At 39.4% G+C, this 24,609-nt stretch overlaps 1 protein-coding gene across 6 annotated transcripts; it reads left to right on the plus strand.

The window, feature by feature from the left end:
- Nucleotides 1-2,250: 2,250 nt before the first annotated feature.
- LOC133720552 (DUF724 domain-containing protein 3-like) lies at nucleotides 2,251-8,482 on the plus strand. Of its 6 annotated transcripts, none has more exons than XM_062146920.1 (9): nucleotides 2,251-2,894; nucleotides 3,531-3,974; nucleotides 4,432-4,576; nucleotides 4,667-4,884; nucleotides 5,300-5,374; nucleotides 5,487-5,592; nucleotides 6,611-6,715; nucleotides 7,207-7,377; nucleotides 7,462-8,482. In XM_062146920.1, the coding sequence occupies exons 1-9, from the start codon at nucleotides 2,421-2,423 to the stop codon at nucleotides 8,115-8,117; spliced, it is 2,394 nt and encodes a 797-aa protein (XP_062002904.1). In that variant the 5' UTR covers nucleotides 2,251-2,420; the 3' UTR covers nucleotides 8,118-8,482. The 6 variants fall into 6 exon arrangements, with proteins under 6 accessions (XP_062002904.1, XP_062002906.1, XP_062002905.1 ...); XM_062146922.1 differs by having other exon boundaries at nucleotides 3,531-3,908; XM_062146921.1 differs by having other exon boundaries at nucleotides 2,252-2,894; nucleotides 3,531-3,908; nucleotides 4,429-4,576.
- The last annotated feature ends 16,127 nt before the right edge of the window (nucleotides 8,483-24,609 follow it).

A 24,609-nucleotide genomic window follows, 5' to 3' on the forward strand; every position in this document is an offset into this window, starting at 1 on the left:
AGGAAATACTTGGTGATAGAGTTGAAGGCCAAACTTATGCATCTTCTCTGCCAAATTCATCTACACAAGTTTTCTCTCAAACATTACCCAAGCCTCACTCAAGCTCACAATCTAAGGTCTCATCCCCAACAAATTTCTCATCTGTTTACATTGATGGTAAAACAGGATTCCCAATGAGGTGGAAGTCAGCTGCAAAGAATAACAAACCATTTAAAACACCAAGAGGCAATTGTGCAAAAGTGGGGATCCAAAAGGAACCAAAAGCAGGAACAAACAAGACAATTTGGAAGCCCTGATTCCGACTTATGAACAACATGCTTCTATTTGAATGAGATTCTACGTTTAAATCTATATTTTATTTTGTGACTTGATTAAGTAGTTAAGAGATTTAATGTGTCTGCTTGCTGTATTTGGAACATAAGTTTAGGAGGCAAGCAATATTTTAGGATTCATGTATTTTGTGGTTGTGAATTCATTTTGAGATCCATTGTGCTATAATTGGAAAGAACTACCATATACATTCTGGAAATGTTATTTCGTTGGACACTTGCACTACCTCTCCGAAGGAGATGAGGCTATTTTTAATGATCATGGATCTTGCTCTTACAAAAGTGGTACTTTTCTTTCTACTTTGTGATTCAAATAAAAGACAATAAACATTTTAGGATATAATTGAACTGAGACCTTCCCATTTCCCTTAAATCAGAAACTTATAATTGATGTATTGATCTCCTTGCTTGCTTTTGATCTTATGCTGCAATTGGAGAATAGAAAAACAGAGTAATGTTTCCTTTTATCAGGGAACTTGGCAATTGTAAGAATCTATTCCATCTAAGGGAAAAAATACAGATTGTAAGAACAGATTCTTAGTCTTAGCATCTAAGGGACTAAAACAGTTTTTTCAACTGTTGAGTTTTAGTCACTCATCTGTAGATGTTCTGGTAATGATATGGGACTGTTAACCAACAACCCAGACATGAAAACAAATATGAGAAGGTCCTAGCAATAGAGAAAACGTTGGATGTGTTTAAAGAATTTAATAAGAGAGAGACAATGGCAGGTCGAATTAAGGAAAAGGGGAAGGGAGGAAAATTAGAGGGAAGCCATAGATTTTGGAGGCAATTGTGAGGAAAACGGCGGGTAAATGGTGAGGGACGAAAATAACCCTTAAAAAATGGCATGTGAGGCGTCATGTGACTTTTTTTATCGGAAAAATTCACCGGCGGACTAAAGTGATAGTTAGAGTTACAGTTGAGTGACTAAAGTGAGATTTTATAAACATGAGTGACCAAAATGTAGATCAAGCGAAAGTTGAGTGACTAAAACTGTATTTTTTCCTTCGTCTTATTCTATATTTTTAAGAAAGTGAGGATAGAAAAAACAAAATCTCTATATTCACAATAAACTCAAGATTGCAGGGAATTATATTTATGAAAGTTTCTACCCACTTCTCTCTTCTCTCTTCAAATTTTATACATTTCCATCATTAATTATTTAACATTTTCTTAATTAAGAAAATAATTCCATATTTAATTGTGGACTTGTGGATACTAATTACTTATATAGTATATGATAGAGAAGCCATTAGAACTAAGGAAGAAAAAAAAATGGAAACTTTAATTTTTGAATACCTAAAATAGATATTTTTAGAGACAGTCTCTAAAATAAACAATTAGTTAAGACAAAATTAAAAAGGAAAGAAATCCTATGTGGTAAGTGAGCTCGTAGACCGCAATTAACAATACATATTTAGAAAAATACCTATCTAGAACACTTGCCTTTGTATATGATCAATCACTCCTAGGTGCATCAACAATTTGCAATCGTCAATTCATGCAGATCTAACATCTACACGATACGTATTCATCACACGCTCATGAACAATTGTTCTAAGCACAACTCTACTTCGTTATCTTTAGATGGAAGAAAAAACGTGATAGGAAGCGCGTGAACAATTTATAATCGTCGATGCGTACATTTTTAACATGTAAGTAACACGTAACTGGTCACGCGCGCATGAGCGATTGTTCTAAGTATAAACTGTACTTGGTTATATTTAGATGGAAGAAAAACCGTGATAGGAAGTACGTGAACAATTTGTAATCGTCGATGCGTACATCTTTAACATCTAAGTAACGCGTAATTGATCACGCGCGCATGAGCGATTGTTCTACTCACAACTCTACTCACTTTGTGTCTGTTTTTGGGTCAGATTTGAGGGGAAAAAACGTGATGGGTAGTGTCTCAAATATTGTGCTCATTACCGAGATGTAAAAAGCGTCTCTCTCTCTCGCATCCACCACCACAGAACAGAGCCTCAGTTTGACTAGGTAGATTGGTAAAGAAAGCAGTACCCACCACCCAAGTACCCGGGCAGTTCCTCATCATCATTCCTAGGGTTTTGTTAATCAACAAGACCCATGGCGGGGTTCGATGGCTCCGAATCCCAGCAACAAAACCAGCTATTCAGCGTAGGGTCAGAAGTGGAAGTGAGGAGCGACGAGGACGGGTTCAAAGGAGCGTGGTTCAGAGCCACCATTGTTCAGAGCCCAGCTGCTAGCTCAGCCTCAAAGAAGAAGAAGAGGGCTCTGGTGGAGTACAAGACCTTGGTCACCGAAGACGGGTCTCAGCAGCCACTGAAAGAACAAGTCGATTCCGCTTACATAAGGCCTCTGCCGCCTCACGTGGCTGACCAAGATCTTGAATACGGCCACATAGTCGACGCCGACTACAAAGACGGTTGGTGGACCGGAGTTATTGACAAGGTTGTCAAGAAGAACTCCAAATATAGGATCTTCTTTGAGAACCCGCCCGACTTTCTGGAATTCGAGAGAGACCGTCTGCGACTCCATCAGGATTGGGTTGCCGGCTTTTGGGTCCGCCCCGACAAGCAGGTATGGCGTTTGCATATGAGTTGTCGACATTGATCTCATGCATGTAAGCCTAAACACCATAGTTTTGTTATTGGGTTCAGGATTACTTTAGATTTCTACCATATCTGCCCTCCCCCTACCCATTACACAAATAGAAGTTAGGAGTTGTCTCCTGCATGTTTTATTCAATTTTCCTTCCTTTTTTGGTATCGTTTTCAATGTTCTAGTTGAGAGGATGCATACCTTTGCTTTAAAGCCTGTGGTTGAGGCTGAGGAACTTACTTTATCGACATAAGACCCTTTGTAGAATTGGAAGATGTCAAATGCATTGGTGGATCCAATGTATAGTCTGTTTTCAGTTTACTCTTGTTCAGTGTGGAAGAGAGGATAATGGAGAAGATGGGTGGCGGAGTCTTTATTGAAATCTATATGCAGTTCATATTGTTTCGCCGTACTTGGTGATAGGTTAATCCGTATTAAGATAATAGAGGTGCCTTCAACTTTTAATATATCGCCATATCGGGTGGTGCTCACTATTGACCTAATAAATTATATTGACTTTGATGTAAATGATGCATATTAGAGCAACAAATTTAGTTTGTTGTCTGTGTCCCCTGAGGATTATATTCATTGGTAGCTAATTGGGCTCTGTTCCAGCAGATACTGAGTGCTTCAGATTCTCAACAAGCGGAAGAGCATCGGCTGCGACTGCTGCCTGTCCAAAATGATTCCAACCATCCTGAGGTGGCTGCACAACCGAAAACTTCAGGTGCTGCAGGGGATAACCCTGAATCAACTAGTTCAAAGAAGAATCTTGTGGAGCAGTCAAGTTGTACCCAAAGCATCAAGGATGTAGCGCCTAATGGTGGTGCTACAGACTCGCGTCCTTTGAAAAAGTTAAAGGACGACAAAGTGTCAGAGGCTACATTATCTGTTACACCACGGCAATTGAGGAAAACTCCAAATGATAAAGAAATGCTATCTGAATTAGCCACTGCGACCAGGGAAAGCAGTGGAACTAGAGGATCAAGACGAGTAAGAAAACCGGCTGTTAGTCATCAGCTTTTTCACGTAGAGAGCTTGGTTGGTGAAAAGAAAGTTGTGAGTTATTGAATGTCTTCTCTTAAATTTTATCTGTTCTGCTCAAGAGTTTTTGACATGCGAAATCCATGAACCATGATATAATCTGCCATTCATGACATACTGGTGCTTGCTGGCACTATGAATGGGTCAAGAGACACAGACACATCTTACTTTACAATGGTTAAGCAAACATCTCTTGTATAATAATTGTAGACCTGTAACAACTTTGATGCTATGGTTACTTGGCTTTGTTGGGGTTGATAACGTTTCATATTGGTCAATGTGATACAATGCTTCTTCCCAACTATTTAGAGATAAAAAAATGTTTACTTATAAAGTATTAAGTGAGAAAATTGATCGAGAGTAGTTCATGTGCAATGATATCTTCTCTATTTTATTTCCTTCATGGGAGATGATGATAAAGTTTATGACCCGGTTTTCCTGATCACCATTTCTTACATTATATGTGTAGAAGACAAAGCAAGAGAAAGATGGTGAGCTAGAAAACCACTGGATGCACTCTGCCAAAAGTAAAGGAAGGCGTTCGAAGGCTCAAGTTGGAAGTGCCCAGGAAGCGTTTATATGTGCGCTTCCTAGCCAAGAGAGACATAAGGAAAAAGGTATTTATGTTTATCAGTCAACTCTGCAGTGTTTAGGCTTCTTAATTAAAAGAATTTTCTGTCTTAAATTCTTAATGAGTTGAGTTGCAGGTAAGGAAGGGTATGGAGTTATTGGTTCTGCTGGAAATGTTGTTCAAAAGGAGGGCATAAGTAAAGAAGCTGAATTGTCTCTCACTATAGAGTCAAAGGTTAATGGAAAGCAGGATTCATCAGCTGAATATCCATGTCAGATTCCCAACGAAGATTTGCTGAAGCTCGTGAGAGATCAGAAGAAGAATGCAAATGGTCCAGCACAAGAAAACAGCACGGTAAGCATTATAGAATTGGTCCCCTAGAAGTCAAAATAAGTTATTAAGAGCAATTGTAAATCAAACTCCTAGGTGGATTCTGCCAGAGAAGGAAACATGAATTCAAACTTATTTTGGTAATTCATTTTGATTGTTTGAGAAGTATATTGGTGTTTGGACTTGGTCATGCATAGCTGGACAGTAACTTGATTAAATGAGTGAGATCACAAATCAATTAAGCTAGCTAAAGAAAAAAGTATATATAATGAAAAGCTAAAAATGCCATTGTGCTGGGAGATGTTAAGATTCTATTTAATTAGTTATCTAGTAAGCACTGTTGGTTAAATATGTTGGGAAGAGGTGGAACATGAAGCTCTACAGACTTAAGCTATCAACAATAATTGGATATTATCTAAAATAAGCTATCAACACCCAGGTTACATCAGCTGAACATGGCAGTGATCCAGTTTTGGATAACCTTCTCCGTAGCCTGGTTCTTTTTCCAGACATGGTATAATCATGGAGTGAGAGATCCACTGTAACAATTTATCTTTTGTCTACATCTTTTTGTTCTAAATTATCTCAATGGTATTGCCTATGGATGTTTGTGTTTATTTGCGCAGGATTTTAAGCAGCAACCAACTGAAGGAAGCAGCCACAAAAGAAAGAGGGGCAGACCTAGAAAGGTTCCTAAAAACTTTATCGTAATCACACAAGCCTCACAGGGAGGTAAAAATTACTTAAACTCTAAATCATTTGAGTGATCTTTCAGATTCGGCGCTAAAATATATACCCATCTACTATGCTAAAGTTGAAATTTGGTACCTTTTGTGTATTTGGAACTATGTCAGCCATATAGTTTCTTTTGTGTCAAATTGGCCCATCTTGTTGCAATTTAATCAATATTTAATCCTAGAGTTCCAATTAGAGGAAGCATGAATTGGGTGCAAATTCAGTCCCATGTAAACTTCAGATCATCTTAGATTTTGGGGATCCTTTCTTCCATTTGGATCAGTTATTGGACATAGTAAGATGAACAACATTGATGCATTCAAATATACAAAATTGTTCTTTGTTTTGTTTTGTTTTGTTTTTTGTTCTCTTTTTGTGAAGACGAAAGCAAAAACAAAAAACAGACACCTACAAGTTGTGATTGAACTACCTACTCCATTATGACATGAACCTGATTCCGTGATACAAGTTATATAAGGTCGGCATTGTTCGCATTGAAATGAGATGGATCATAATCAAACTGTGAGCCTCCTATAGGGGTTAAAATTGGAGCTTATTGTGAGATGATATGTTAAAGTTTGTTGGACTGTCTTATTGTGCCAGAGGTTTATGTTTCCTTTAAGTAGCAAGAAGGGATTGGTGTTGGGAGGATGTACTGTGTTGGCAATCTTTTGGGTGGTGGATGGAGCAGAATAGGAAGGTCTTTATAGGAGCTTTGGGGTGAGGAGGTTGATAAAATTGTGAGATAGAGTTTGATATTTTTGTTCTGAGCAACAGTTTCTTCAAACTTGAGAGTTTATTTATTTATTTATTTTTTATAAATATTTTTTAATGCTATTTTTTTTTTATTGTAATGCTGTTGAGCTTTTGGCATTTTCTGTTTCCGTTTTACCTTGTTAATGCTTTTTATATGTTTTTCAGTTTGTTATAGATATCAGTGCCTTGCTTTGTAATGTATATATTTATGTTGATATAAGTTTGTTTCTGATATTAAAAAAAAAAAAAAAAATTGCAGTCAGGGAACTAAATGGATCAAGAAATGTTGTTGACAAAAGTGCTGTAGAAGATCAGACACTTGATGAAGTTGCTTTGCATTTTCCCGGAGGGAGAGATGCTTCAGGTATGAGTGTGTAAGTTGATTTCATATTCAGCCTACCAGTCATGAAAAGAGCAGATGAGCTATATGATTTGGCTGTTCTCTAGTGTTATGAGCAACTTGAATTTTTTTCATAGAAGAGAGGAAGGACATGAAGCACTAGATACTTTGGAAACATTATCTGAAATTTAGAACTTTGGTCAATAGAAAAGATAAATGAAGTCTCCTCTTAGCCCAGAAAACATCTCTCCTACCATGTCTATGTTGTTTCTGATAGACAATAAGTATCTACATAATGTAACAGAACTATTTTCTCTTTGAATAAAAAAAGGGAAACAAAAAAGTAATATATAAAAACCTTCCCATCTGACTTGCATGTGTTAAGCATGCTACCAGCGTTCATCCTGAGCCAGGATCGAACTCTCCTCCCTCAGACGAATAGTTAGAACCAAAGAGGCATTGCTTTTTTGTTCTTTTGACCTTGCGTTCTGAAATCATATCTGGCATTTGTGTAGATTCACAAGATGCGTCCAGGAGAAATACAGCTGATGTTCCTGGAACAAGGGGCATACCAAATGAAGCTGCTAGGACCCGTGTTCAAGCATCCGGAAATATAGATGATGATGACCAACCTCTCTCCACATGGTTTGGAGGAATGCAGGGTCCAGCAAACATGGATGAATTAAGTAAGCTACTTCATATATTGATTGTGTCCGTTTTTCTAGTAACCAATATGACTTTATCTGGTATCTTTTTTGGACCATACCCAGGTAAAACTGTTGAACAAGTTAAGCTTGCCAGAGATTCTACTCCAGTTGATTCAGTCAGTGACACTGTGCCAGATGAGAACCAAATTATGCCATTTGTGAAGAGCTCCCCAATCTGGAAAGCAATTGAATCATTTGACGTATTCAGAATAATGCCACAAAATCCACATTTTCGCCCCTTGGTTAAATGTAAAGAGGAATATCGCGAGGGATTTGCTATTGGCAATATGGTGACCTTTTCCAGTTTGGTGGAGAAGATATCGAGTCTGCATTTTGATGACCCTATACAGGTTTTTGATAGCATTTTGGAGAGTCTTTTTGACTTGGAAAAATATGGATTCAATGTCACCGTTTTACGTGGGCGTGTGAACGAACTTTTGTCTATCAAACAAAGGCAAGGACAGTTTGAGGGCGAATCAAAAGACGCGGAAAGTAAGATAGTGGAGCAAACTCAAGAGAAATCAAAACTTGAAGATGAGGCTGATTGCATCGAGAAAAAAATAATTGAGTTAAAGGAGAAGCATGCATCGATCCAGGCAGAGATAGGGGCTAAAGAGCGTGACATTGCTAGCTTGCAGTTGAGTCTGGATGCTATCAATGAAAGCATTAAGAACACACGTTCTGATTTTGAGAAGGCAGCTTTGGTCCAATTGAGATAGGCCTTGAGAGTCTTATCTACATTCTTAGTTTTCTTGGATGGGTGGTAAACCCATGCTGAGATTTGTTGAATTCCTTCGGAGAAGGGATGTCAAGCTTATTAGGTATTACTCCGGAGACTTCTTGTTCTTGGCACTATATTTTAACTTCTAGTATCTAGTCGTGAATTGCATAGTTAGGGATGTTAATGTATTGGCTTGCCTAGATTTTAACTTTCATAATGTAGTTTTGAGTTGCATAGTTTGATAGTTAGGAATTGGTGTAGCCTAGATTGTAACATTAGTATTGTTGAATTGCCTAATTAAAAATGTTGTTGTATTGGCTTGTTGTCCGAGTATCTTGCCAAATGAAAAAGCTGGTTTTCTTATGATTTTTCTTTTCCTTTTTTCATGTGTTTATTTTAATTATTTTTCCCACTTCTTTTAAGTTGAAGACGGAAGACGACTTTTAAGGTGTGTGAATGGAAAGTGCAACCCTCCTTGGAGATTAAAAACAGTTGTACCTATCAAATGGCCAGCCAATTGATTCATGGAGAGAGGAGTTTATAAAAGAAAACGTTACAAAATAAATGGAGGTAGGGAAGGCGGAAAGAGTCATGTGACCATCCTCTTATAAAAAAGAATCGAAATTAACGAAATTGAAAATTAGAAATACAAACATATTCATATTATGATTATTTATAATAAAATCTGAAGTTGAATCTCACTAAATAAAGCTATAGAAAATTACACACAAGTGATCTTTTGAAACTTTAATTAGTCACAAGGCCATCTTATATTTTTTGTCTTCATAAGAGCAACTCTAACAGCTTCTCTATAATTTTTGTATTATAGAGAAGCAAAAGTCAAAGCTTTAAGCAATTTTTCTTCTTCAACTCCAACAGATTCCCTAGTTTACAACAATCTCTAAAATCTCCAAATTCTTCCTTAAAATTTTAGAGATTGCTGTAAATTTAGGGAATTTTGTTTTCTTTCTCCTCACTTTCCCTAAAATGGAGAAAGTTATAGGGAATCTGTTGGAGCAAAAGAGGCTCGTTTTTCCCTAAAATATAGAAAAACTAAAATATTGAGAAGCTGTTGGAGTTGCTCTAAGACCACTTAATGCTTCAATTTTTTCTCCAGTTGACAAATTTGCCCTTCCACCTTATCCAAACGAGCTGAAATGTTCTTCTCCACACATTCTCTCTCTCTCTCTCTCTCTCTCTCTCTCTCTCTCTCTCCCCTTCAGTCCTTCACAAACCCACACAACACCGTTGCCTCTCTCTCTCCCCTTCCCAAACCCACACGATGTCGTTGCAGACCACGACGGCGTTGCAGACCTCAGACCTCACAAGCTCGCCGACAAAACATCTGATCGTCGACGGCAAGCAATTCGAGCCTAACCCAAAACATCTGGTTCTCCACAAGCAGGTAAACCTTCGGATCTTGGATCACGGCTGCAGTGGATTGAGCTCGGATTGAGGTCGGGAGATCCGTTGTTTCGGTTAACGGCGAGAACGAGGTCGGTTGTACTCGTGGTTGAACGCGGTTGAATGCCAGCGAGTCCAAAGCGTAGCGCAGCTGTAGTCGAGAAGCTTCAGCGAGCTGAGGTCGTGGATCCGGACGAAGACCTTCGACGACCAGAAGCCTGGAACCTCCGGTCTCCACTCTGTAACTTGATTCGGTGAATTCTGGCACTGTTATCCTTGATCTCGTATTAATAAATCACCAGATTAGTCATGTTGTGATTGAAATTGTTCCATTTTGATTGAAATTGTTCCAGTTTGAAATTGTTTCATAATTGTAGGATAGAATGAAAATTGTTGAAGTTTCTGTTAAGAAGGATTGTCATTTTGTTCTAGTATAGATGGATGAATGTGATGATTACTTTATCAAGTTCTTGAGTTGTGTTTGTTTGAAGTTGAAATCAGAGTAATTTGATTCAAGTAGTGGACATTTTCAATTTATATTTGTTTGATGTTTCATAGTAGCTTATGTATTGGTTGGGAACAAATTTCTTAGTCATTGTGAGTAGCGTTATTAGTCTTAATTTAAGGGATTAGCTTTTGTGTTACTTCGCAGTAGATTTTGTTATCGGTGAGAATAGATTTTGTTGTTTGTTTGAGTAGCTTTTGACGTTATTGAGAGTAACTTTTGTTGTTGATTAGAGTAGCTTTTGTTGGTGGTGATCGTAGTTTTTGTTGTTGGTAAGAGTAGTTTTTGGTGTTGGTAAGAGTAGTTTTAGTAGTTGGTGAGAGTAGATTTTCTTATTTGTGAGAGCAGCTTTCTGATGTTAGTGATAATAGTTTTTGTTGTTGGAAAGCGTAGCTTGTAGCTTTTATTCTTGGTAAAAGTATCTTTTGTTGTTGATAAGAGTAGTTTTTAGTGTTGATGACAATAGCTTTTCTTATCTCGTTGAAACTCTCACTGCAGTAGCTTTTGTTGTTGTGAAGAGTATCTTTTGTGGCTAGTGAGAGTAGCTTATACTATTGATGACAGTAGCTTTTCTTACCTCGCCGGAAATCTCACTGGAGTAGTTTTTGTTGCTGGTGAGAGTAACTTTTGGTGTTGGTGACAGTAGATTTTATTATCTCACCAAAGGCTGTCGAAAATCTCAGGAGTAGCTTTTGTTGCCGGTGACAGTAGTTTTTGTGACCTCTCTGGAGGGTCACCGGAAATCTCACCAGAGTAGCTTTTGTTGCTAGTGACAGTACCTTTTGTTGCTAGTGATAGTAGCTTTTGTGACCTCGCCGGAGGTTGCCGGAAATCTCATCAGAGTAGCTTTTGTGGTCGCCGGAGTTTGCCGGAGATCAGTCGGAGTTCGCTGGAAGTTGGTCGGAGACCCGCCGGAGTTGACCTCTGACCCGCCGGAGGAGAGAGAAAATGATTGTTGACTTTTTACTGTAGTGGCATTTATGTAAATATGTTAATTTTTATATCTAAAATATAACATCGTTTTTAATCAAGTGGCCTTATGAGGGAAAAAAACTAATTGGTGGCCTTATGGCTAAAAAAACATTTAAAGATGCACTTATATGTAGTTAACCCATAAAGCTATCGGTAGAAGCGTTTCCCATGTCTTCATTGCTTCACTGTGAGTGGGTCAAATGCGAGAAGAGTAAGGACTCAGAAAATTTCAACATGCATAATGTGAGATAACTAAGAGTCTCTGGTTGGTGTGTCAAAACAAAATTTCAAATTAGAATTTTTATTCTTTTATGTGGCATAGTAGCATATACTTTCCTAAAACCTTTTTTTTTTTTTTTTTTTGAATCGAGATATAAATTTCATTAATCTGAAGGTCAGGACGACACATACGATAGATCCCTATGCACTTGTATCCTAAATCAGTGGCAGAATAAGGAAAAATTAGGACCGATCACTAGTACATTGAAGCTCAATTAATCAAGATCCTATATGACTACGTAAAGTCATTCCCTACAATATAAAATCACTTGAATCCTCTTTTATTAATGCATTCAATTGTGGTGGATCCCAAATATGAAACCCTAACTAACAAAAGCTCGTCAGCTTGCTCCATTAGACCCGGAGCCAAAAATCACACCAATCCGCTTTGGACGCCCAAAACATATATGGTACCCCAATTGTTGGGCACCCCAAATTGTTACGGTCATCCCACCATCACCATCATCGGCGCCTGCCAACCTTCTAAGAATAGCAAGGTTCTATCATACAACGCCCTGCTCTGCTTCTCAGCCACCAGCTTATAGCCAGAAGATGGATGGCTTCGCTGTGACTCCGTGAGATCAAGTCTCAAGGAGAAAATCCGACCACATCCCAAACCTGCAAATAGAACCACGTACCATGTGCCACACCTAAGCACAGCCGCATCCGTAGTTAAGATCTCGAAAGACCGATCGATCAAGCATGACTTTACGATCTCCAGGGGTCTTAGGATGTCCTCTACTCAGTCGGACCTGACCTGAATCAACACAAACACCCTCCCCTGCCAACAAGTCCCATCTCAAGAGGCTGGATCTAGCCTGATAATTCATCTCTTCTAAATTCAATGTCCACCAATGGTCTCCAACAAAACCTATATTAGATCAAAGACTTGATCCATGAGTGGTGGCTGCTATTGCACTCCCCCTCCAGTTTCAACGCACCTTTCTTGCTCCTGGAAGCAAGGCGTCCGTGTCGATTAGGGAGCGACACAAGAGTCTCACCCTAGAAGGCCAGCATTCGATGCCGTATGAGGGGCGCACCTTCTTCCCCTTGAAGGACAAAGAAACCGTACCGATTGGAGTTGTGATTGACGATAAAGATCGCCATTGAAACCCACAATAAAAATGAATTGCAATGGCTTCGGCAGTTTGCTAACCAAAGGCTGGCATTTCGCTTCGGCGAAGATATGCCATCGCAAGTCTTACGACTGAGTAAATATGTCGTCGCATGGGGGTAGCCAAAGACTAAAACTATACTTCAGCAAATGTTATTTATGGCAAGGTATGGAAAGTTTGCCACTGCAATTAGGGGTGAGCATTTGAACCCGAAATTCTGAACCCCGTCTCATCCAGTCCCAGGTGATATGGGACGTGATCACTATTTTTGTTTTAGTGATCGGGATGGTTCCGTAGACTACGAGATTAGAATGGGATTGTAATTTCAATCCCAAGCTAATCCCGTCTCATCCTGAAATATTTATATTTATAATTAAAATTAAAATTTTAATGTGTCAATTTTTTATAGCTTGTCTGTGATAAGAGTTTTTATCACCACTATGGTCAAAACTTTCTTGCACTGGACAAAATGATATCCAACTTTTAAAACTGATCAAATTGATACCTAAATTTTTAAAAACAAATCAACTTGATACCTAACTTTCATAAGTGATCAAAATGATACCTAAAGTTTTAAAAACAAATCAACTTGATACCTCGGTTTATTTTTTGTAATTTTTTGTTAAAATTGATCACGTGTGGTGCGGTGTTTTGTGGGGTTATAATAATATTTTACACAAAAACTGTTTTTTGTTCAAGTAAATCCAGAATATGTGTCTGGCCCAAACTCGAGGTTACTTGCTCTAGTTGAAATAAAGTTTATATTAGAGATATTCTCGGAGAATCTTAGGAGATATCCAATCAATGTACGATTATGTTTCCATGCACAACTCTATCTCTATGCTTGTAATCCTCTATATAAAGAGACCCCTATTATCAATGAAAGTCAGATTCAATTCTCTCCCAATTCTGTTTTCCTTAAACACGTTATCAGCACGAAGCCCTAACCCTGAAACAAATAGCCAAACCCTGATTCAAGAAGCTAAAAACCTTGAATCCGAATACAAAACCTTGAAGCCTTTTTTGCCTCCACCTCACACCTTGAAGAACTCGATTCCAAGAGTCCAGAACCGGCGGCGGCACCCCAAGAACCGGCCCGAAACCTTCGTGAACCGGCCACCTGAGCTGCTGCATCTTGAACCGGCAGAATAGAAGAAAAGAAGAAAAGAAAAAGAGAAGAAAGGAAGCCCAGCCCAGAAAAAAAGGAAGAAGTCAAGCCCAGAGACAAAAGGCCAGAAAAAGTCAAGCCCAGAAGAAGTCAAAGCCCAACTACTTCGCCACGTCATCACAGGCCCGCTCCAAGTCAGCAAGAGGGACCACGACACGTCAGCATCCGGACCCGCGCCACGTCATCAAAGGGGACCCACTGCCACGTCAGCTCCCAAGTCAACGTCAGAACATATTCCTGAGAATATAGAGCTCTATGAAAATTACACTAGTGTACATGAGACGTGGGATAGAAACTCCATCATAATTGATGATGTAGTTGCGCATTTCGTTGCGCATGAGTTTGTTGAGTCAGATGATATCGAACAACGCTCCGTTGATGAATGAATGCCAACGTAGAGAGATTTGGCCTAAATGGAAAGATGTGATCCAGGTTAAGTTGGATTTTCTAACGAAGAGGAAGGTTTTTGAGCCAGTGATGCCAACATCTCCTAACATAAAACCTATTGACAAATGGGTCTTCGTTAGAAAGCGTGATGAGAAAAAGAGATGGCAATCTCGCCTTATGGCGCAAGGCTTCTCACAAATCGCCCTGAAATCGACTACAATGAGACATATTCTCTCGTAATAGATGTCATTGCACTCCACTACCTTGTCAGTTTGGTAGTTTCCGAATAACTGATCATGCAGCTTACAAATGTGGTCATTACGTATCTCTATGGGGATCTAGATACGGAATATACATGAAGGTTCATGGTGAACTTCATTTACCCAAGTCAAGTGGCTCTAGACCACGGAGCGCGTTTACAATAAGGTTGGAATGCTCACTAAAGTGACTACTTGATTGGGAAGGGATATGCCCACGCGTTTCCATAACAAGTTTCGGATTCTATCACGGTTCATGTTGGACATGATCTTCATTAGAAGCCCTTAAAGAGTTAAGGGAAACCGTTGAACACTTGAAATCCGATTTTGAGATGAAGGATTATGGGAGAACACGATTATGTCTCGGTTTGGAACTTGAGCATCGTGTCGATAGATGCTTAGGCATTTTGACAAGGTCAAGCCTTCAAGCACCCCCATGATCGTCCGTAGTCTTGATCCTGAAAAGGATCCTCTTCGTTGAAAGGATGATAATGAAGATGTGCTAGAGGCAGGAGTGTCTTACATAGTACAATAGGCGCATTATTGTACTTAGCTAAATGCACAAGACCGGACATCTCATTTGCAGTAAACTTGTTAGCTAAGATATAGCTCTGCGCCAACGCGACACCATTGGATTGGTGTAAAAGATATCTTTCGATACTTGAGATGTACGATTGATATGAGCTTGTTCTATCCCTACAGAGAGATAATGGATTCGAACCCATCACACACCAGGAACGCCGCCAACACTAGCATGCGTCCACTATCCCCATCCCAAAACGATAAGCGTTTTGGAAGGTTTTGCTGATGTTGGGTATCTCTCTGACCCACACAAAGGTCATTCCCAAACTGGTTAAGTGTTCACCATGGGTAAAGACCGCGATATCTTGGAGGTCTACAGAAATAGACCCTAGTCGCTATATCTTTGAACAATGCAGAGATTATTGCTCTTCACAAAGTGGTTCGTGAATGTATATGGATTGGATCCATAATTACGCATGTTCGAAACAATTGTGGTTTGAAGTCTACCACAGATGAGCCTACGAGCATATAGGATAATGCTGCTTGTTTTGAAGCAAGGCTACATCAAAAGCGACTACACCAAGTATAATCAGCAACAACAAACTCTCATCAAGATCAAAGTGAACTAGGTTCAATCTGAGGACAGTGCGGCAGGCTTGCTCACTAAGTCATTGCCTAAATTCCACTTTCGAGAAACATGTTGGTAGCATCGTTTGCAGAAGTTATCCGAACTCCAATGATCATAGTCGTCAGGGGGAGATGCATACATCAGGGGGAGGTGTCTACATGTATGGTCTCGAAACGTGAAGGGTGTGTTGTGCTCTTTTTCCCCTTCAACTGAGGTTATTTTTGTCCCACTGGGTTTTTGTTACTCGGCAAGGTTTTTTTTAATGAGGCAACGAGAGGAGCACCACGTTTGGGCGACACAAGGGGGAGTGTTCAAGTAAATCCAGAATATGTGTCTGGCCTAAACTCGAGGTTACTTGCTCTAGTTGAAATAGGGTTTATATTAGAGATATTCTCGGAGAATCTTAGGAGATATCCAATCAATGTACGATTATTTTTCCATGTACAACTCTATCTCTATGCTTGTAATCCTCTATATAAAGAGGCCCCTATTATCAATGAAAGTCAGATTCAATTCTCTCCCAATTCAGTTTTCCTTAAACATTTTTCAATTATTTTTTATTTTACTTTGTTAATTCTCTTCTTCTATCTCTACTCTCTCTCTCTTCCCTTTTTTCTTTGTTTCTTTAGAAGTTGGGAAACATCCGAATTTTATTTGTTTCTACGATCGATGGTAGAAATTGAAATTGAACGGAAGATTTTTTTAATTCTAGAGAAGAAGAAGATTGGGTTATAGACGGTTGATGGGTCTCTGACCACAAATCACTTCAATTTTTGGGCTTGATTTTGCATTTGATTTAACAAAGAAGTTAGAAAAAATAAACTGAGGTATTAAGTTGATTTGTTTTTAAAATTTTAAATATCATTTTGATCACTTATGAAAGTTGGGTATTGAGTTGATTTTTTTTTTTAAAATTTAGGTATCATTTTGTCCGGTGCAAGAAAATTTTGATCCTATTGGTGATAAAAACTCTTGTGATAAATTTATTAAAATATTTATATTTGCTAATTACTCAATTTGCTTGGACTTCTTTGAACTTCTTTCAAGCGTTGTAAAGCCATAAAGCTTGGATTGATGGTTTTTGTATGGATAATGATCATATATATTGGTGTTTGATTATTTTGAACTTTGAATAATCATGAATGATTTGATGCTAAGTTGAATTATACAAGTTATATCAGATTATTTAAATATGTACCAATCTTAAATTATCCTGAATGAACTCGAAATTGAAAAGGATAGGACGGGACGGGATCAATTTTTTTTTTTATAAAAAAAGCAATCACATCCGGTACCGTTGTTAGATTAGGATTTGGGTTTGGGAACGTGGTCATCCTGGCCCACGCCCACCCCTAATTGCAACAGACATGCCGTCACATTTCCTTAAAGGTATACACAAAAGTATTTTATAAGTGTTGTATTTATAAGTTTTATTCTGTCTAATTTAAACTTTACAAGGGTAAGAAAACATTCAATATAGTTCCAAAGGAACTCTGCCAGGGTTTCTGTTTGTGAATTAGTGAATAAACTCCGAGATCCACTTGCTCTTTGGGTGGTTCTTATGATTCGAATCAACGGTTTTGTTGATTTGCATGCGTGCTCTGTGAATAATATATATCCGGTTTAGTGACGATCGATGGATATTACATAAAACATCAGACTCAAATAATTGTTGGCAACTTAATTACGAATGAACGTCGGAAACCTAGCTAAACATTGCAAGCAAGGGCTTATGATTTGCACGCGAACCATATATTAAAAGAAAAATATTCATCTTTAGTTGAGTCAAAAAATAATGCCCTGGGATTGCATCAGCCTTGATTTTGTGCCACATCAACGGCACCCAACTGTATTAAGGTCCACGTACAATTGTATCCAAGAAAGTGCCTTTTCAGGGTAACTGTATTGTTCATATTTCATAACATATGTATGATCTAGAGAATTGATGTGCAACTGTTAGTTATATAAAATGCATAAGTACGTACTATTGAAATAGAGATCACCAACCAGATATTAAAGCATACATTAGTGATGAAAAGCATACGCATCCGGAAACCATCAGCAATAATCTGTCCACCGACACCATCAGCAATAAATGAGTTCATGCAATGTTAGGACTTTTTTGTATCAGCAGTATGAAGATGTGAGGTTGTTTAGGTAGCGGCTCTTTCTACCGTCCTATATGAGTGATTATTACGTTTAACTTCGTTTTATTAAATGAAACTAGTCTGCAATCACATGCTCTACAGGTGTACGAAAAATTTTCGTTTAAAAAAAAAAAAGATGGGTAGTTATTGCAGAAGAAATAGATTCTCTGGTAATTATTGCAGAAAAAATAGATTCACTGGTAGTTATTGCAGAGAGAAAATAGTGGGAGTTGTGGAATCATTTCTTTTTTAATTTTCTTAATAAAAATCTATTTTTGTTGTAGAGAAACTGAAATTGAGAGAAATTTGCTGTCTATTCTTATTGATAATAGGGGTCTCTTTATATAGAGGATTACAATGCATAGAATCTTAATCATACAAGGAAAGTAATCGTACATTGAATAAGAATCTAGATCCTTCTAATTTAACCCTATTACCACTAGGTCAAGTAACCTAGGGTTTGGGCCAAACACAAATTAGGGTTTACTTGAACACTCCCCCTTGTGTTGCCCAAATGCGGTGCTTCTCTCGTTGCCTCGTTAAAAACCTTGCTGAGTAACAAAAACCCAGTGGGACAAAAATAACCTCGGTCGAAGGGGAAAAAGAGCACAACACACCCTTCACGTTTCGAGACGAACATGTAGACATCTCCCCCTGATGTCTGCGCCTCCCCCTGATGACTACGATCATGGGAGTTCAGATAATTTCCACAAGCCAATTCTTGCCACATGTTTCTCGAACATGGATTTGGGCAATGACTTAGTAAACAAGTCTGCCACATTGTCCTCAGATCGAACCTGGTTCACTTTGATCTTGAGGAGCTTCTGTTGTTGCTGATTGTAGAAGAATTTAGGCGATATGTGCTTGGTATTGTCGCCTTTGATGTAGCCTTGCTTCATTTGTTCAATGCAAGCAGCATTATCCTCATAAATGCTTGTTGGCTCATCTGTGGTAGACTTCAAACCACAATTGCTTCGAACATGCGTAACTATGGACCGAAGCCATATACATTCACGAACTGCTTCGTGAAGAGCAATAATCTCTGCATGATTCGAAGAGGTAGCGACTAAGGTCTGCTTTGTAGACCTCCAAGATATCGCGGTCTTTCCCATGGTGAAAACATAACCAGTTTGGGAGCGACCTTTGTGTGGATCAGAGAGGTACCCAGCCTCAGCAAAACCTTCCAAAACACTTATATTATTTTGGGATGGGGAGAGGGAACGCAATCCACCATGTGTGGCGTCCCTGGCACTTGATGGGTCCGAATCCATCTTCTCTCTGTAGGGATAGAACAAGCCCATATCGATCGTACCACTTAGGTATCGAAAGATATCTTTAACACCAGTCCAATGGTGACGTGTTGGCGCAGAGCTATATCTAGCTAGCAAGTTCACAGCGAATGAGATATCCGGTCTTGTGCATTGTGCTAAGTACAATAATGCGCCTATTGCACTTAGGTAGGGCACTTCTGCCTCTAGCACTTCTTCATCGTCATCTTTTGGACGAAATTGATCCTTCCTTGGATCAAGACTACGGACGACCATTGGGGTGCTTGAAGGCTTAATCTTGTCAGTGTTGAAACGCCTAAGCATCTTTTGGGTATAAGCTGATTGATGAATCAGGATACCATCTCTACGGTGCTCAAGTTCTAAACCGAGGCAAAACCGTGTTTTCCCAAGATCTTTCATCTCAAACTCGGATTTCAAGTGTTCAGCGGTTTCCCTTAACTCTTTAAGGGTGCCAATTATGTTCATGTCATCGACATAAACCACTACTATTGCAAATCCGGAACTTGTCCTTTTTATGAACACACATGGGCATAGTTCATTGTTGACATATCCCTTTCCAATCAACTAGTCACTTAGACGGTTATACCACATCCGTCCGGATTGTTTCAATCCATATAGTGAGCGTTTCAATATATTCGCAAACGCGCTCCGTGGTTTAGAGCCACTTGATTTGGGTAACTAAATTCCGTCTGGAATCTTCATGTATATCTCTGTATCTAGATCCCCATATAGATACACAGTAACCACATCCATAAGCTGCATGTTCAGTTTTTCGGAAACTACCAAACTAACAAGGTAGCGGAACGTTATGACGTCCATTACGGGAGAATAGGTCTCCTCGTAGTCGATTCCAGGGCGTTGTGAGAAACCTTGCGCCACAAGGAAAGCTTTGTACCTTACAATCTCGTTTTTCTCATTATGCTTTCTAACGAATACCCATTTGTGACCGACTGGTTTGGTGTTGGGCGGTATTGGCACAACTGGTCCGAATACCTTTCTTTTCGCTAGAGAATCAAGTTCTGCCTGGATCGCATCTTTCCACTTTGGCCAATCAGCTCTACGTTGGCATTCATCAACGGAGCGTGGTTCGATGTCATCGGTCTCAATAATCTCACGCGCCACTGAATACGCGAATACATCATCAATGATGATGGAGTTTCTTTCCCACGTCCCATGTACACTAGTGTAATTAACAGAGATCTCTACGTTCTCAGGGATAGGTTCTGACATTGAGGCGTCCCCCAATGATGTGTCTTGGACATAACCATAATCCGGAACATTCTCATGGGACGGATTTTGAGTATCGATGATCAAAGGATTTGTTTGTGCCTCATTCGCCCTCTTTCTAGGGCGAGTATCCTTCGAACCAATCGGTCTACCGCGCTTTCTTGCGGGACCTGCGGCCATAGATGCCACATCATTGCCATGTTGGGCAATGGTGCCATCTCCTGGTGTCACAGGAGAGGCGTGTTTGGGACATTGATCCTTGCAGGCACGTTTGCAGCAGGTATGTGTGATCTCGTCACTTTGGCAACATCAGAAAACGCATCAGGTAGAGTGTGTGCTACGTTCTGGAGCTCGATTATTCTTCGCACTTCAAGTTCGGACTGTGCGGTACGGGGATCGAGATGAGACATAGTGGGGGCAGACCACGACAATTCCTGTTGTTCCTGTTGAACATATGTGTTCTTATCTCCCCCTAACGATGGGAAGACTGTCTCATCAAAGTGACAATCCGCAAATCTAGCGGTAAAGAGATCGCCTGTTAAGGGTTCAAGGTAGCGGACGATCGTTGGAGATTCATATCCAACATAAATGCCCATTCGTCGTTGTAGACCCATCTTAGTACGCTTTGGTGGCGTAATAGGCACATAAATGGCACACCCAAAAATGCGTAAGTGCGAGATATCAGGCTCGTACCCAGTCACTAGCTGTAACGCAGAGTAAGATTGGGTTGCAGTGGGTCGTAGACAAATTAGCGTCACTGCATGCAATATTGCATATCCCCAAGCAGAAACAGGGAGATTTGTGCGCATAACCTGTGGGCCCCCGAAAATTTTGTTTAATTTTTAGAATGTAATTTTTTCGCCAATAAGATTTTCTCAAGGTGATTTAAGTGAAGAAATCGATTTTGGAAATTGTTTTGGTGTCGAGACCACGTATTGGGTCGACAATTTAAGTTTGGGCCAAAGTCCTTTCATTTGGGCCTAGAAGGTACTAAAGTTCATTGCAGCAAAAAGATCGCCGAAGCAAATTTGAAAGGAGAACATTTTAACTTCGTACTTTTTCTCGTTATTTTAATTTGTCGCATAACGTATGAAATTACGTATTCGTAAGGTACGAATGTATTCGAGATTAGATTAAGATTTTGAGGCCATTAAAAGGATTAAGAAATTAGAGAAAATCCAATTTGGGTCTAGGAAACTATTTTTAAAGTATCGAGGCTTAGGACAAGCCCGGAAAAATTTCCCGAATGGATTCGGTGAAGTGTCAGAGAAATAAGGATGTTTGAAGATGTATTTTCGAATTGGGCTTGAGGAAATTAAAAGGAAAATGGAAATGGAGCAGCCCAAGCCCATTGGCCCAACAAGAGGGGCAACTTAGACATTTCACAATTAAATTTGGGGAGAGGTATAAAAGCCAAACACTCTCTCCAAACCCTAGCCTCTTCCTCATTTTCCTTCAGCTTTCTCTCTCTCTACCCGAGACTCTCTCTCTCTACCCTCTCGCCGGAAATCGCCGTCGTCGCCGTCGCCGTCGCACCGCCACCGACGCCGCCGTCGGCAGCCGTCGCCGGAACCCCATATTTTACCAAAATTTCCAGATTTTCTTCTCTTCCTTCCCTCTTTCCATTTCTCCAACCACAATCAAGAAATTTGGCCATCCAACCCTCCAAAAACCTTAGAACCCGAAGCTAAATTGGGGCTTTTTGTGATTTCTTCTTTCCAAATTCAAATCAAGGTATTATCCATCCTAATCTAGCCTCTATTCCTTCGATCTATACATCTTTCTTATCAAATCCGAGTTTTTGATCTTGATTTGTAATTTTGTTTGCATGAACCCGATTTTCCCTAAACCAAGAGGCTAGGCTATGGGTTTGGCAAGGATTTGTGGTAAGGATCTACCCATGCAACCTTGTTTCGCAATTTTTGGTGGTGATATTGATGTTGGACGGATTTGTAGGTGAAGAAGGCCAAGGAGGAAGCTTAGGCCGTGAGTTTTGAAGAAGAAAGGGTAAGGAATGGGTTTTGGACAAACCCTAGAATTTTTGGAATTTATTTGGTTGATTTTGATTTTGTTGAGATATTGTTGTTGTTGGAAAAATTGTGAAAATTAGATATTTGAAGAGAGTTTAATTAGTAGGATTTTATTGGTCTAATTTTCAAAGGATTGGAAATTGGTGTTGAAGATTTTGGTGATTATTGTTGTGTAGTTTTGGCCAAAAGAAAAAGAAAAGGAAGAAGAAACGAAATGGCTTTATTTTTGGAAGAAAATAAAGAAAATGAAGAAAAGAGTAAAAGTTGATTAAATGAGTTTTACCTTGGTAAATTGGTAAAAAAAGTGAAGAAGGTGAAAGTAAAGGTAAATTCGGTAAAAGGGAGGTAAAAGGTAAAAGTGTAAGTGTGGAGGTGAAATTCATGGTAAAAGTGAAAAGGTGAAAAAGGAGAAGTAAATTGGTAAAAGTGAAAGTAAAACTTTATTTATAATTATTTACTTATTTATTTTTAATAAATAAGAGATAATGGTAAATAAAGGAATTATTTTGTCAAAAGTCAAAAATCAAAAGTCAACTATGAGAGTTGACCAAGGTTGACCGACCTCGTAAAACGTGAGGATCGACTCGACTTTGGTCGCTCGGATTGGCGAAAGTTTAGCGGAGTGATAAGGACGTTTTGCTTTTTTAGAAAGAAGTTAGTTTCCCAAATTGGTAAAGGTTGAAAGAAATAATTAATGGCCTCATTGAAATAAAAAGGATTTAGTGTGCGCGATTACTTAAAGTTGATCATGACGTTTACCTGGATAATTACTTACAAACTAAGTAATGGTTTAGGAAACACGATCGTTAAGGAAGCTTAAGCGGAAAGCGTCAGAGTGTGGAATACGCCGGCATTTCCAGGTAGGGTGAGCTGTCCCTTCCTTGTTAGAGGCTTTTCTATATGTGGAATGCCCTAGTATAATAATATGTTGCCTGCAAGTACGTTTTTGGGTTGTTCATTAGTCGATGCCTCGTGATACATGTGTTTTCAGAACTGATAATTGCTAATTGCGAAAACCGAGGCTAGACTTGCATGTTGAGATACTGTACCCTTGTATGTTTGTACTTGTGACCTGAAAGTGAATGGGACCTAGACGCGTAGATTCTTAGGGATCCCACGGTGTCGATAACCGTGAACCTCCGGAGGGGGCCGTGCTCCTATGTTTGTCGAGAAAGAGTGAGTACAGACAGTGAACCAGTCATAGGAGACTCAGGGCCAGGAAATGGACACTTTCGCTACTTGTAGTCGGAAGTACTACAGAGTAGTTGGCTGGTTCTCGAATTCAGGACGAACCAGGTCGGTCACCGATTTGATTTATATTGGCCGGTAGGTAAGTATCTCGGAGCTCCAAGTGTGTGAAGCATACTGCATATGTTTTATGAAAGAAAACAAATGTTTGTGGTTGCCTATTTTAAAAGTATTTTCGATAAACGTGCACAATATTATGTAGTAAATGTTTTCAAGTATATTATTTTTCAAACCTAGCATGGTTGGGTCGGCCCCAATTGGGCATGCGAGGACGAAAGCTCACCCTTACTATAGTGTGCAGGTTTCGAGCATGTGGTCGGGAAGCGTACAGGGGAGGCACATGGCCCGGCTTAGCGCATTTCTCTTTAGTTTTATCAAAAGGAAGGTTTTGGTCCCTTATCGGATTTTGAAGTAAGTTAGTTATTTATTTTCTTACTAATTTATTTGTTTATTTGTTTTCTATTCGCTCATTTACAAAATTTCGAGAGACCCGTAACCCTGGGGCGCGTCTCTCATACTTGTTTTTACTTCGTGATTTGTTATTTTCCAAATTGGGCTCCTATTGTAAGCCCAAATCTTTTAGCTCACTTTAAATTCCGCTTGCGAAAATATGTTGTTCGGTTGCTAGAATGTTTTGTAAACCAACAACCTAAACTCAAAAGGCCTTGCGGTTTCGGGTTGATGAGCTATCAAGATGCCATTCGTGACATGTCGATTCCTCATTGGCTCGGAGTCGCGGCGCTGTGGGACCCCCCTCTCGGGTCACCACATAACCAATGTCCGGGCTATCATCTGTAGTCGTTTGATAGCGGCTTCTGCGAGACCATTTTGGGTATGAACATGGGGAACTGGATGCTCTACATCAATCCCCAGTGACATGCAATAGTCGTCGAATGTTTTCGATGTAAACTCCCCAGCATTATCAAGTCGAATTGACTTAATAGGATGGTCAGGGTAGTGAGCCCGTAGACGGATAATCTGGGCGAGGAGTTTAGCATAAGCAGCATTTCGAGTGGACAATAGCGCGACATGTGACCAGCGTGTCGACGCATCAACCAATACCATAAAGTATTTAAAAGGTCCGCATGATGGTTGAATTGGTCCACAGATATCCCCTTGGATTCTCTGTAAGAACGGAATGAGTATTTTGGGATCCTTTGCGTAAGACGGTCTCGGTCCTGATAGGAGCATTTTAAAGTGGTATTTTAATAGTTAATTCCTCACATTTTGCTTAGTTAATTCCTTAACGAATCGATTTTTAACTCAATTTCTATTTTCTTAGGTACATTAGAGTAAATGATGGTGAAATGAG

The sequence above is a fragment of the Rosa rugosa genome, chromosome 7 (genome assembly GCF_958449725.1).
Source record: "Rosa rugosa chromosome 7, drRosRugo1.1, whole genome shotgun sequence".
Classification (NCBI taxonomy): domain Eukaryota; kingdom Viridiplantae; phylum Streptophyta; class Magnoliopsida; order Rosales; family Rosaceae; genus Rosa; species Rosa rugosa.

What these genes read in the sequence shown, in the direction of transcription:
- LOC133720552 (XM_062146918.1), top strand. Translation starts at nt 2,421, where the DNA reads ATGGCGGGGTTCGATGGCTCCGAATCCCAGCAACAAAACCAGCTATTC. An exon ending in GGGTCCGCCCCGACAAGCAG is followed by an intron (nt 2,895 to 3,530) that starts GTATGGCGTTTG and finishes GCTCTGTTCCAG; the next exon opens with CAGATACTGAGTGCTTCAGA. An exon ending in AGCAAACATGGATGAATTAA is followed by an intron (nt 7,378 to 7,461) that starts GTAAGCTACTTC and finishes GACCATACCCAG; the next exon opens with GTAAAACTGTTGAACAAGTT.